The 14982-nt window shown below is 40.7% G+C and overlaps 1 protein-coding gene across 2 annotated transcripts; it reads left to right on the plus strand.

Annotated features, from left to right (window-relative positions):
- Nucleotides 1-7841: 7841 nt before the first annotated feature.
- On the plus strand, nt 7842-12105 carry LOC106151818 (uncharacterized). 2 transcript variants are annotated; one of them, XM_087015767.1, is made up of 3 exons: nt 7842-8153; nt 10145-11604; nt 11923-12105. In XM_087015767.1, exons 1-2 carry the CDS (start codon nt 7963-7965, stop codon nt 11595-11597), a joined length of 1644 nt encoding a protein of 547 aa, XP_086871893.1. In that variant the 5' UTR covers nt 7842-7962; the 3' UTR covers nt 11598-11604; nt 11923-12105. The 2 variants fall into 2 exon arrangements, with proteins under 2 accessions (XP_086871893.1, XP_086871892.1); XM_087015766.1 differs by having other exon boundaries at nt 7845-8153; nt 10145-11637.
- The last annotated feature ends 2877 nt before the right edge of the window (nt 12106-14982 follow it).

The following is a 14982-nucleotide window of genomic DNA, read 5'->3' on the forward strand; positions in this document are numbered from 1 at the left end:
CCTTTAGTCTAATTATATTATATTATATTATATTATATTATATTATATTATATTATATTATATTATATTGACTATAGATACGGACTATACCATAATTTAGGTGACGTTTAAGTTGATGAAATCCATTGGTGACATTAAAGTGCCGTTAAGCATCCGTTTTAATTTGCCCGGCGACCGCAACTTTATCTTTATCTTTGCCATGTAAACTTTCGAATCCTAACTTTCCCACAAAACTGTTGAACGCCGAAAGCGTGCGTTACTCGATTTCAAAAGACCCTTTGCATGACCAAACGTTGTGAAAAGTAGAATTGTTTTGGAGTGAAAAAAGGGCATCGACTTTGAAAATGTTGATCGCATCAAACACGACAACGTACAAATTTTCCGTGATACCCGGCATGATGATAAGATTGACTGGTTTGCAATTACTCATAGGGAAGAAAAGTCATTCTGTATAATTTGCCTGGTTATTGTTTTCTATTATATTCTGGCACTGGGCTTTTAAATTCAAACAAAAAAAGCGACGAAGATTTTTTTTCGAGATAGAGAGAGGGACTGAACTTTCTGAATTAAATATGAAAGTCAAAGGAACTTCCAAAAGGAAATTCTGTAATTGTGTAATAATGGCGACAGCAGTAAAGGAAATTGTGGACAATCCATTTTCAGAACACGCGACAAGCACCGTAACGACAGGGATAAATATGGGGAGAAAAACAAAACCTCGCGTTATAAGATAAAATGTAACAATATGCTGTTGTTTGGCGAAAACAACCCAACAGACAACAAAACAAGTAAATGGTTTGGGTGATGTCCCCGGTGCCGACTGGAGACGACTGGGCATTTGAATGGCCCATTGATACTTAGCCAACCGTGGGCATGACGCCCCCTCTCACTCTCACCTGCCCATAAACATTACTGTCACACCCGTAAACAACAGGTATATGTCAAGACGGAGAGATTGACTGGTGCATTACGTGAGGCTTGTAAGGTACATCCACTCTGAGCCGAATTCCTTTCTATTTGGCAGTATTTAGGGTTTTCTCAGACGAGTTCCCATGTTTAGATCGATCCATCTGGATCGACCTAACTCCCTGGGGAGTCTCACTAAATTGCTTTCAAATAACCGGCTTATGTCTGTCATGCCTACCGAATCACCTAGGAGGTAAAGATAATTACCCCCTTACAGCTTTACTAGGTGTGATAGACATTTAAGCCGGTCAGGTTGACAGCAATTTAGTGAGACTCCCCAGGGAGATAGATCGATCCAAAAATCTGTGGGAATGGTCCCTAAAACTATACATAATCTCTTGAGGCATATGGACGTAGAGAACAAGAACCGGCTTTGAAGAAGGCAATAGAAAGCATGGCGACCACATGTGAAGTACATGTAGCACTATTAATGGATCGCACGTGTAAACCATACCAGCACTACAATGCTCTTTAGTCTATCTACATTAAAGGAGAGGTTGTGATTTATGGAACGAACAACAACAACAGTTATTTTACTACAATTTTAACTATTGGCAGATCCATCATATTTCCATCCAGTTCCAAACTAGAACCAATAGTTTTGAAGAAGTTATATGTTTTGCGTTATCTAATCATTTCTCTTTGTATCATACATCTGTTTTAAATTCTTCTTTGTCTTCTTTTTCATCTATAAAATCTCTTATAAACTATTTCCTTGAAGGCAATAACTAGCGTAGGCCTATCGATACCAAGGAAATAACCATGAACGCTGCTCCATGATGATAAGAAGGGGGTTGTGGTGGGGTGGAGAAACGACGCTAGGATCTTACTTTCTTAACGGAGCTTGCTCTCTCTCTTTCCACCTCTCTCTCTCTCTCTCTCTACCCCCCCCCCCCCCCCCCCCCAACCTATACCTCCTTGACACCCCTTTTCCCCGTGTATACGCCGTAATACTTGTATCCATCCATATGTGTTCTTGGTCACAGCTTTTGTTAACTAATTTCAAATATTTCGGTGACGATGATTTACTGTAATGAATCCTTGCACGACACCTGAAGAGTCCCGCGGGTAACGATAATGGCATTTGTGAAACAATTCTTTCGTTGTCTAAAGCTTTAACCCATATTGGGTCCAAGTAGACGGAAAAAATGAACTACTTCAAAGAAACTGGGGTGATTTAAGCTTATTTGTGTCTTTATTTCATTTGCATATGTCACTGAAAAATAACATAGTTTGGTTCTTTATTGCCTTGTCCAACCGTCCAAAGAAATGAACAGGAGCATGCATGTATTTTGACCGCATATTGCACAGATAAATGATCTCTATTGTGTTTGCTTACAGTGAAGTTAATTATTGCCTGCCACTGTAGCTTTAAACCCTTGGAATGTCACTCTGTTACTTATGGTGTCCAATTAAATGAATGTGGCACACGTTTCAAAGTATCAATCAGCCTACACATCCTGCAAAGCTTCTTATCTTTTCCCAATCCAGACAATAAAATCACTCACATCAAAGTAACATATTTCCTCTTCAAATGTAGAGGAAGACGTGGCCATCTAGTTGACTGGCCTGTTGTTTAGAACAAAACAATTTAATTAAAAATGGTAAAAAGCATCCGATCCCAACTGGAGGGACTGGTTGAGCAATGATTCGCAGGTAAATAGGAGAAAACTCAATTTCGCGGGAAAATTACGGCTTTGACGCCGTTAAATGATTATCTATATGTCATTTGCAGAGAAATATTTCAATCATCAACAAGGATTCATATCACTGCATATTATTTATCTTTTTGATGATGATTACAATGCTTTTTTTCTTTGCTTTATCATTGCCTACGTCTAAAGTGAGGACATTGATGTTCGTTAATAGCGAGTCTCATGCCACACTTCAATCTCATTATTATCTCATGAAAATATAAAATCTCAAACGTTGATTTGTGTCCCAGAAACCTGCAATCTAATACAAGTGACACCAAAACGTGAGTCGAACAAGCGCCTAAGGTCATAAAGATTACTGACATGGGCGGTTCGCAACTCCGATGGGAGTTAACGGCCTTTCGGCACGAGGAGCACACCTATTCGTTACAGAATGACTTGGATAAAATCCATGCTATTGGAAATCTAAACTATGCCAGTAGTTTTCCCTAACGAACTATATCCCTGATTTGTCTCCAACTTCTAGACAACTATAATGGCATAGGTCAGGTAGGCCTACTATCATTTTCGAGACTGAGGAATGTCATTTCACCTGTTGGGCATACATATGCGAGTAACCAAGTCCCATCTACACCGATATTAACATCTTTGTAGAAGTACAATTTAATAAAATGTTGATCCATCAAAAGGGGACTTGTTTAGCATCATTTTGTGCTGTTACACGTATATGTGCCTTCCCAAGCGTCCTACATTAGCCCTTCGCGCGCGAGACATCCCTCGCTGTGTCTTCTTCGTCGATCACAAGCCGTTTATGACCTGTCAAACCACTTGACAGCGGCGGGACCTGAAAGTTCACGACTTGACTGGCATCGATGAACAGTGCATTCGCAGCTATTACACATCTAAATATGGTCTGTAGACAAAGATGTAGGTAGGAATCGAACAATGGCTTTGTTGTCTGGGGAAGCCGTCTGAAAAAAAAAAAGACAGTTCGAGATCGTATTTCAGAATGCAACTACTAGTAGCGTGTGAGTAAGCGATCTACAAGGCCTGATGACAGAAAATTTGGGATTTTTTTTTTTTTTTTTTTTTTTTTTTTTTTTTTGCGCAGTGAAGTGACGGTGAAGATTACTCTGTTAAGTTCATCATTATCAATTTGCCATATTTTCATCCGAGAAGATCCGCTTTTCAACAAATAGATAACAAAGAGGATTCAAGGTTTCCGTGACAGGGGCATTGTCTTCAGTATGATAATGATCCGTGTGACAAGACATAAACAGAAAAACAAACCACCACCTTGCCCGATTATATTTGCCCCACTGTCATGACACTGCTTTATCGGCGACATTATTTGTCTAAGAATGATGAAACAAAATAATGAATTATTGCATTCCGTATCAATATATTTATTTGATATTTAACCAAGCCCCGATGATATTGAGAGCGCGCATTTAGGGTATCTGCTTCGAATAATGGTATGACACATGCACTTGCAAATCATAATGCAATTTAGCGAACTCATTGCGATACATAGTAGATATGGATATATTATTCAAAGGGCATTTGGCTTACAAAAAGTGACTGTCCTATTGTCTTCATATTAACCTTTTGAGGTTTTGTCCAAATGCACGCCTGCATTCCTAATTACGGAAAGTAAGTGTTCAATGAAATTGTATGTTCCACCTTTTATGAGGACATGTGTCTCGGTGATAAAGTATTGGAATTAGCTTTTTATACGGCGTTGTTATGACCCCCCCCCCCCCCCCCTCATGCCAAGACTGAACATGGTAAAATCAGGAGGTGGTCATACCGTATACACATTACACCCCAAATGACGCGCTCCAAAACGCCTGTAAATAACACAAAATGTCACCAGTAGTAAAGACATTGGGGGGTGGGGTGGGGGAAGGGTAGTGAAATGCGTAAGGGATGATGTTGGCATGCTTCGAAAAATAACACTCGAAAAGCAATGAGGTTCTTTTTCATAATTACAAAATGTTCACGCGTTGGTTGAGACAAAAAAAATTGTAAAAAGGTACATTGCACCGATGTGTTTCTGACACATGATTCAAAGTTTACCAAGCCTTGGTGATTTGACAAATGTGCAACGGTCATTAGTGTCCATGTTACTCCAAACGTAGATTTTCTTGGAGGTGGCAATTTAATGGTCCAGAGATGACAATACATGTAGTTTTGATTTAACGGAGTCGGTTATTACTTTTGTCTTTCTCCCAGCTGGTCAGGCGATTATCGTGACAAAGTTCATATTTCATTTAATATACTGCAACAGCTAATCTTAAGGGTAAACAGGGTAGAGATGTGAGTTTTGTAACCCCGTCTTTTTTTATTATACAATATGATAAATCGCTGTGATGTCCGAACAAGTATGACCGTTGCTTGTTTTCTTTTGAGTCTAGTAATGAATGGGTTTTGTGGAGAGCACGCAAATCAAAGGTTGTTTCATAAGGGGGTCGTTATTGATTGACGATGTAAGAGTTTGCGGCAGAAGCAGATGGCTCAGTTCCTTGCTTCTTTTTCTACTATTAGAACTCACTGCAGTAATTTTTTTAATTTGAAAAATGTTGCTTTTTCTTCGGTGAAAAAGATGTGTCTAAATAAAAAATGTATATACTAGTATAATTCACCTGATTTACAATTAAAACGCAAGCAGGGAATCGATAGATTCCTGGAAACAACTGGAATATTGCAGTTGAAAGCAAAATGGGCGACATTTTTTGTCATGATTCAGTGCAGCGGAAAGGCGGTGGTCTCCTACCCTAACAGGAACTAACAGAATGGTCAATAGTCGACTTTGTTACTGTCAGTAAATGGATAATTTTTACACTGCCTTTTTACTAAGGCGATTACCAAAACAGTTGGTCAGATATACTGTATGAGTATAAAGATCGACTAAAAGCAAAAACGACAATCGAGGTCGCTGAGCGCCCAAGACAGGACCAAGTGTTGTTCCCTGACCACATGTCAATTCATTGTCCATCGTCACGCGAGTTGTGGACACTATATAACTGAGCTGACCAACGCAGTGCTTGTTACTCAGCCTGCCAAGATGTTGAAACTTGTGTGTCTTGTGGCCCTAATTGCGGTGGCTTGCGCCATTCCAGGTACGGATTACTACCCCCACCCTGACGGCTCCCCACGCCTTGTCTACTACCCTGATGGCTACAAAGGTCCATCCAGCTATGGCACTGGGATTACACTGAGGAGATACGCTGGCGTCACTAACTTTAAGTGAGTATTCCATCTCTGAAATGATTCTTCTGTTGCCAGGTATCCATAGCTGCTTTTAAAAGGTTCATGTTCGACTCTCTTGAAAAGTTTCTTTACTCGCTTTCATATCCTTCACAGTCTTCTCCTTATTTTCCATCTCTTTATTTGGAGATGTGAGGCAGAGCAATGTCCTTAAAACGTCATAGTAGTGCATTGACGCCGAGAAAGTTGAAAAAAACTTCCTGTATCTTATGTCCTTGGTGAACACAGGAATATGTTAATTGAATCACTGATTCCTTGATTTAAAAAAAAGGCGCAAGGAACATAATACACACTGCCATTTGAAAGGTCTTGTCACACCAAGTGCGTAGCACTAACGTATGAGAAAAATTCCCCATACGCAGAAAAGCGCCAAACATACGGCGTATACGCCTGGAGTGCGCAGGCAAACAAGGGTGTACGATCGCATACGCGGAGGGAGATAAAATGTTTTGAGCATGTTTGAAAACAATTTCATAGGCTGAAAACACTATGATTTCATACTCTCAAAGCTGTGCGTTTGACCGATTTCACGCACGATACTCATACGTACCTTTATACACTAGAGTGTGACAGAGCCTTTAGATTGATATAGTAGGACATATCGATGCTTACGGATATGTTTGATTTTCATAGTTTTACACAAGTATCTATCAGTTCAGCGAGTGGTATAAGGGTACTTTTATGTGGTTTATTTTTAACAAAATCTATGACGCTCTCATGTCTGGCATTCATACTTTCTTACTCCTTCAGTTAGACGGCTGTATACCAACCGGTTACGCCACCAAACGGTTCGACAAAACGCAAACTTGTATGTTAAATGCGCTTTATTTTGTAGTTTCATTATTACTTGTCAGTGGCTTTATCAGTTGGTGTTGCCAAAGGCACATGATGAACGGCATTGTTGGTTTAGTGAAGTTACTGATTTCCACATATCTGTTAAAATTTTGATGTTTTCTAAAATACCCGACCTGCTCAATATTGCATTACATTTTTTCCGCCACGGAATCACCTAGTATTCAGTTTAAATTTGAGTTTAAACGATGAGATGAGATGAGATGGCCCTTAAAGATAATAAATGTCATTTTAGTAATGTACACCTGCCTGTTATATCAGTGCCACTTTTGTTCAAAAAGCCCATTATTAATTTTTTTTCGTCTTCAGTTTTTTATGAAAACCTCTCTGTTTATTCTCAGTCAACCAATCTTCACACCAATTTAGAGAAGTTAATTAGGGACTTCCAAATAAACGAAGTGTTCTGAAAAAAAAAACTCTGATAAATTCTAAAGACCCCTCCCCCCTTGTGTTAAATGCTCTTTGAATCAAAACTTGATGATATGAAACAAAATATTTCTAAATTCACTCAACTGCTCATGTTGTAGAACATCGGGCGTTCTTTCTTAATTGTTCTCTGGGTGTCCGGTCACGCCCTGCGACCTGTGAGTTCTTGGTGCGTTGCCTGATCACCCACCATCACAGGACGGGATTGCGGTTGCAGAGAGAAGTTGCAATTATTTCCCCCAATTTAATGTACACTATCGCGCAATCCGTTCTTTAAGAACTCATACAACCATATCAGTTAAATGGATTTGATGCTGGCTTTCCACCACTTCGTAATTCCTAAATTGAAACAAAACTGCAAGAAGTTACATGACTTAAAATGCAATTTTACAAAAATGAGTCACCGTTGAAACTGAACACAGACCTTGTCTTTTCCGAGTAAATGAAGTGGCTATGGCTAAAAATGATTCATCAACATTTTAAGACTAACTTCAGATAAGAAATATAAGCTACAAGATTACACCTATTTCACTGAATGGTTGAGAAATTTAAACAGTTTTATTCACATTTCCCGCCAAGTGCATTATAATGATATCAACAGCCCCAGAGAGTTAAAAAATAAAATAAAAAATAAAAAATAAAAAAAAACAGGCAGCAGTGTTCTTGATAGTCTACGATTAATGTTTTCTAATATCATGCAATCCTACGTCCTAATATTAACAGCACTCGTCACGCAACCCCATGTAGTATATAAGGCTCCAGCATTGAAAGAACCCGTGCGGTAAAACCCAAAATGTTGAAACTCGCGCTGTGCTTTGTTGCCGTCCTTGCCGTGGCCCTTGCCATCCCGGGCACTCTCTACTACCCGGATGAGACTGGCGCACAACGCCTGGTTTACTACCCTCGAGGCTACAGAGGTCCGCAAGATTACGGTAGTGGGATACGTCTAAGCCCTGCAATATCTGCCTTGGTTAGGGACTACAAGTGAGTATACCTAACAAGTGTATTCGCGTGCTTAACGTTCTTACCGTTGACACTAAAAACGCCGTGTTCTCCCATGCAAAAACATAGATTTTTCAATCTTCATCAAATGCCGATTAGAAATTTTGATAGCTGGATTAAGTTTGATCGACAATAGTTATTTTGCCCAGCAGAGACAAAGGTTTAGGTATTATTGGACTGCAAGTTATAACTCGATCCAGACACGGTATGTGAAGCAATTAGCTACAGAGATCATTCCATCGTGAAGAGAAATTATCCTTTGTTGTTCTGAATGTGTAAATTAGCATCATGCTGCTTTAATTAAATCATAATCACGCTATTTCAATTAATTACCCCTGGATTGACGTGTTTTAATCTCGCATGACGTCACTAAGTGCCAACAGTCTTGTTTAAGGCGGTTATGACGTCATTCTGTACCGACAGTCTCGTTTTAGGCGTTTATGACGTCACTTAGTGCTGGACATCTACGAAGATCAACACTGAATAATATTGCCAATAATAATAATAATTCATTACCGTCTCTGGTCATTATAAGCCTCGGTGCAAGATCAGAATTATGATGCTTTGAAATCTTAGTTAAAATATATAAGGGTCCAGCTTAGTAACATAAAGTCTTGTCATTGGTGATCATCATATGGAAAACGCATTTATATAAAAACCTGAATTCACAAATAAGGCGAAGTAGTGACTCGAGACAATAAACCGTTTAAATTCCTTTCATTAATTTTAACATAAATTCTGCATCTGTTCTATGAGATATAGTTCGAAGGAATGGATGTGTAGATGGATTTTCTCAACGTTAGTACAGATAGGCAGTCTGTTTGACTGCCTATCATCCCGGTTTACCCCCTGGTTTATTTGACTGCCCGTTTGGCTGTTTGTCTTCAGGGACGTCATTCTCAATCTTTCCCATCTGCTGTCTGACATGCGAATCGCTAAAGTTGGTCTTAAACCCAATATCAAGCTGCACAAGGTTGTCATAAGAATTGCGAATCAAATACTTACCAATTTCTTCCTCACATAAAAATCATTTTAAAATGAATTACACATATTCATCACTTTAACATGCTAAATGCGTGCTTTAAAGCGATTATCTTTCTGCATGAAAATCTCAGGCCTATGAGAAAAGTGATCTGTAAGCTGAGTGATCATAATGAGATTTTTTCTTCCGTTTAAGAACAACAAGTGTTGTTCTCTAAGTCATGAAAGAAAGAAAGCTTTGTTTGTTGAAATGTCTGATATTGTGCAATAACGACCCAACCCCCCTTTCTTCATTACAGGTTCCATCGAAATAATTGAAACATTTATCTTGAAGGTTAAATATTTCGGTAAAACCGCTTTGACGGCATTTGAGACACTTATTTCATTAATACCATAACATGTTTGTCATAAAACGATTCTTGTTGATTTTGTTTTTATTTTCATCTTTAAACGACTAAATTCATCTTGTTAAAATTTCTTTCATTTTCAACAAACGCTTGTTTTAAATGATTTTGTCACAGTCCGTGCACTAAAGCAGAGTTATTCTAGACACGAAAAATAATAATCGGAACCGGAAGGTAGGTTACTCAGGACAGTGCGCATGTCCCAATCCTCGGATTAACAAAAACATCGTTAAGCTTTGGATACCAGTCAGTTTCTGTCAGTTCTTACTTCACATCAGAATCACGCAGAAAAAAAAAACGTCTGTCAGAACAATGTTGCAAATTTTTATTTAAAAATCTGCAAGTCAGAACGAGACCAAAATAGTATCCAGCACAACCCTTAATGTATTAGCTACTTCTTTAGTGTCGTTTTGACTATACAATGCAAAAACCTCATGTAACTGCAATATTCATGCATCTTGATATGTTTCAATCTATTCCAGTGCTCCACCTCCAGCAGGTGCCGTTGAGACCGACCCACAACCCCCTCCTCGACGCCCATATCGCAGGGTAATGACGTTTATAAATGTATCCACAATATCGTTTCAGTGCTCCACCACCTGCTGGGGCTATTGAGTCTGATGCTGGTGCTGCTGACCGCGCCAAGGCTGCTGCTGACGCCCGCGCCCGCGCCCAAGCTGAGGCTGCAAGACGTGCTCAAGCCCAAGCTGAGGCTGAAAGGCGCGCTCAAGCCCAGGCTGAGGCTGAGGCCCGTGCCCGTGCCCAGGCTGAAGCTGAAAGACGTGCTCAAGCACAGGCTGAGGCTGAAGCCCGTGCTCGCGCCCAAGCTGAGGCCGAAGCCCGTGCTCGTGCCCAGGCTGAGGCTGAAGCCCGTGCTCGTGCTCAGGCTGAGGCTGAAGCCCGTGCCCGCGCCCAAGCCGAGGCTGAAGCCCGTGCCCGCGCCCAAGCCGAGGCTGAAGCCCGTGCCCGCGCCCAAGCCGAGGCTGAAGCCCGTGCACGTGCTCAAGCTGAGGCTGAAGCCCGTGCCCGCGCCCAAGCCGAGGCTGAAGCCCGTGCTCGTGCCCAAGCCGAAGCTGAAAGACGCGCTCAAGAACAGGCTGCTGCTGAGGCTCGTGCCCGTGCTCAAGCTGAAGCTGAGGCTCGTGCTCGTGCCCAAGCTGAGGCTGAAGCCCGTGCTGCTGCTGAGGCCCGAGCTCGTGCACAAGCTGAGGCTCAGGCTCGTGCTGAGGCCAACGCACGTGCCGCTGCTGCTGCTCAGGCTGCTGCCGAAAATGCTGCCGCTCGTGCCCATGCTCAGGAAGCTGAATCTGGTCGTCTGTCTGGTGTGGCTGCTGCTGCTACCGATGCTGCCAATGCTGCCTTTGCCACATACGAGGCCAAGAAAGCCCAGTCTGACAGGGAAGCTGAGACCGCCGCCGCCGCTGCTGCTGCTGCTGATCGTGCCGAAGCTGCTGCCCAAGCCTCCAATCAAGCCAAAGACGATGCTGTTGCAAGAGCTGCCGCCGCTGCCAGTGCTGCTGACGAGGCTGCCACCGCTGCTGAAGCTGCTGCCGAGAAATACAACACTGCTAAAGCAGCCGCCGACGATGCTACATCCCGTGCTACTGAAGCTGCCGAGCTCTCCAGCAGTGCAGCCGCGGCCGCAGAGACCGCCAAAGCCGCCAAGACTGACGCCACCGCCAGAGCTGCTCAGCTCGCTGAGGCCGCCGCTGAAGCTCTTAGAGCTTCCCAACAAGCAGCAGGTGCCTACCACGCAGCCAAAGACGAGAAGGCTTCCCTTGTTGCCAAATCTAATGCAATTGATGCCCAGAGAGATGCCGAAGCTGCATCCAGACTGAATGTTAATATCTCCCGGCAGCGCGAAATTGCTGCCGCCCGTGCACGTGCTGCAGAGAGAGCACGTGCTCAGGCCGAGGCTGACGCTAGAGCCGCCGCTGCTGAAGCTGCTGCACGTGCTGCCGAAAGAGCCGCCGCTGCTGCTGCTGACTATTATAGAAGATTTTCTTTCCGTGGCTACTACGGAAAGGCGCCTTACTACTAAATATGGGGTAGGGGCATTTGTGGCGCGGGAGGGATTTTAGGTAACGGATTGAAACATAATTTTTCGTAAAGCGACTATTTTGGCCTCCTCAGTTTTGAAGAAACTACCTAGATGATGAACGTTTATTTATTAAATGTAAATACTAACAACCTCTAATCCATAAAGCATTGCGTTTACTCTATTTATTTTGTCTTAAGTCAAATGCGATTGATCTTTAAAAAACGATTTACTTTTTTACAGTCATTGTTTAGAGACATATCAGATCAACATCACCGCCTTCTTTCTATCCTGTCTCTATATTTGTCTTTTCGTTCAACATTTTCAGAGGTACCGCTACTACTAGATGGCGTGACGGTCGACTTAAAACACTGCGAGATGAAGGGATCCAACAGACTACCCGTCTCAATGTCATGGTGTTTTAACGTCATATCTTAACAAAGGCATTCTCACATTTTATCAGTTGTGATATCAGGATGCAAAATAAAATCTCTTATTGGTGTATTTAATATGTCACGAATTTGTTTTATTTATTATATATTTTTTCGCGTTTAAATGCACATTTTATATCTGCTGTAGGCATATTTATCACCTCACTGAGTAAAATTGACCGGCTTGGCTTGTTGAAAGACGTGGAACATGGGATGATATCTAAATTCCCTTTAGCCTCAATAAGAGTGCTTCCGATATAAGAATTGCATGCTTTGGAAAGGCAATACATGTCAGGGACATCAAACATACATATAAAGCAAGCGTGGATTTCCATGGCCAGTAACTCATATGTATAGTTACGCGCGCAATTGCAGACTTTTCCAAATGAGACTGTTGAGGTATTTTTTATAGCACAGAGAGGATGCAGAAAAAGTTCGTTCATACTTCATTTTTCGTGAAATATTAAACGATGCCCTTTGGTTTTACTCTAGGTTATAATTTTTGAAACTTTATGGTGGCGTTCGGTCGGATTTTGTGGCAAGAATTTGACTTTAAATGCATTTTAAACAGAGTGTGAAAAAAATGAAAAAGAAAATTGAAAACAATCTCGAACGGTACCCTATCTCTATAATGGTAATTTCTCTGAAAAAAAAGAAAATTGCAGAACAATGAGACCGCAATAATGCCCAAAATATTTTGTCTCTAAGAAATATTCACAGTTTAAATTGGGTAATTACAATTCACTTAATTCATCTTTCAGCCTACGACCTCTACCGGTGGACCTTGCTTACAAAACGTAAAAACTCACCAATGTAACTTTGTCCTTGACCATATTGAGATGTCCTATTACGACAAATCAGCAAAAACATCATTCAATATTTTTCCGACGTGCTTAGCCCTATAAATATTAAATATTTGCAATAGAAATAGCAATGACAATAACGAAAATGAGATAAAACATCGGTTAGATGGAAGGGTCATGCCATCTTTTAAAGCTTTCATATCAAAATAACAGGATTCACGATTGCTGAAAAAACGATGGACGTTACGGTTTTTCGCACATGATGTTTTGCTATTCCTCCATACCTTCCTCACTTCACTACTATGTTTGGTTATTCCGCTAATAAAAATAGATTGAGATCAAACGAAAAAGGCATATATAACTGTTCGGACGGGAGATAAGTTATGGACTAGTTCTAAGAATACAGCATTACTTAAAAAATTAGTTCTAGTTGACTAACACTGGCAATCTTGTTTCTTTTTTATTTTATTGTTATTTTTTACTTGCAAAAGGACCTACACATATATTTATAAATAATTGATAGAGATCTCATTTGAAGGATAAACGCTGTTCAAGGATATTTGTAAATAAAATGATTACGAATGTACTTCCCAGAGAGAGGAGAACGAAAATACTGGAACAAACTAGAGAAGCCCTAACAGAGTGCGCAGACCTCCGCCAAGGACGATGCACTGATCAATACATTGTGGTAGTTGAGAGGACATCCATTGCACAAGGTTAAGATAATCGGCCCTATCTCACAACTGTGTTCAGATTCCTTTAAGCATTCTTGGATCTAGATGAGGATCCGGATCGCGAATTACAAATTCTATGATCACATTTAGGTTAGTCCATTACTGACCTATCCAGCAAATTTCATCAAAATCCATCCATAGCCTTTTGAGTAAGCCTGGTAACAGACCAATACAGACAAAAGGAAGTGAAATCATAGCATCCTTGGTGTCTATAACAAAGGTTTGAAATGTATACCTTTATAAATGTATACTAGTATGTTTATATTCCAAGAAAATCCCAGAATGAAGCGATTTTTAACACACACATACCAAAAGAATTCGTGAACAGTTAATTAAATTGCAATTTGTAGCACTGTCGATTTGGATAAACGACCTTCATCTCATTGGTTATATTCAACAGAGTTTTCTTAGCTCGACAAGCCGAACACAGAGAGATTGGCTTCAGGCCTACCCAACTACCAGCCTCGGCACCGCCTGATCTTGAATTCACCGGTAGATCGGACCACACTAGCCATTTTCAAGGTGCATATCTTCTGGGCTTTATCTTCTCCACATTTTACATTTCGCATTGTTTTCCGTTTTTACTTTATCTGTCCACTGTTGCACATCTAACGCACTGGCGCTGACGCTCGAGGTGTTCCTGTATACATCGCTCATGGTGTATATCTCACACATAATTAACCGCGCCATGCAACAACTATTCAGCGCGTGACTCGACGCAAGAGCGACTGAGTTTCAGAAAAGTTTTGAGATAATGTACATAAACTTCGAAATGAAATATAGGCAAAATGTCTGCATGCTTTTTAACGGATTTTAAATTCGTACTATAAATGAAACGGAAAAAAATTCACCCTAAAAATGACGAACTTGATTTGTAGTCTCCCAAACAATTTTAGGTGCGTTTTGAAAATCCAAATAGAAACGGCACCTTATTAATAAAACAGGAGTAGATCCAGCTAGTCAAAATTCTAATTTCAAAAAGGAAATTTTAGTGTGATTTTTTCCAGAAACCGAAGGGGGGTGGGGTCAGGACCACTAAATCGGCCACTAAAAACAACTCATTTTTGATAAGTGCGCCCCTCTTAGTTCATCTTCTAATATTAATTTTTATGGACTGAACACAAATATCTACTACAAATTGGTTGATATCAGCATCAGAAGTAGAGGATCACAAATAACGGTGTCAGGACCTAAAAAAAATAAAGACTTCGACCATAATTCTTTTTATAAAAAAAGTTTACAATCGCATAACGCATAGCACTGAATCCACTTGTGACATATTCAACGGGCCGTAGCATTTCGTGCAGTCAGTTACAGATTTAAGGGAAAAACATGCTTACGTTTAATTATGAAATACAAGTGTTTCAAAGGTATAGTTCGTTGGAAATGATAAGGTGAGTTCAGGATAGTTACTCGAGAG

The sequence above is a fragment of the Lingula anatina genome, chromosome 6 (assembly GCF_051362555.1).
Source record: "Lingula anatina isolate TDL-2025a chromosome 6, LinAna3.0, whole genome shotgun sequence".
Lineage (NCBI taxonomy): Eukaryota > Metazoa > Brachiopoda > Lingulata > Lingulida > Lingulidae > Lingula > Lingula anatina.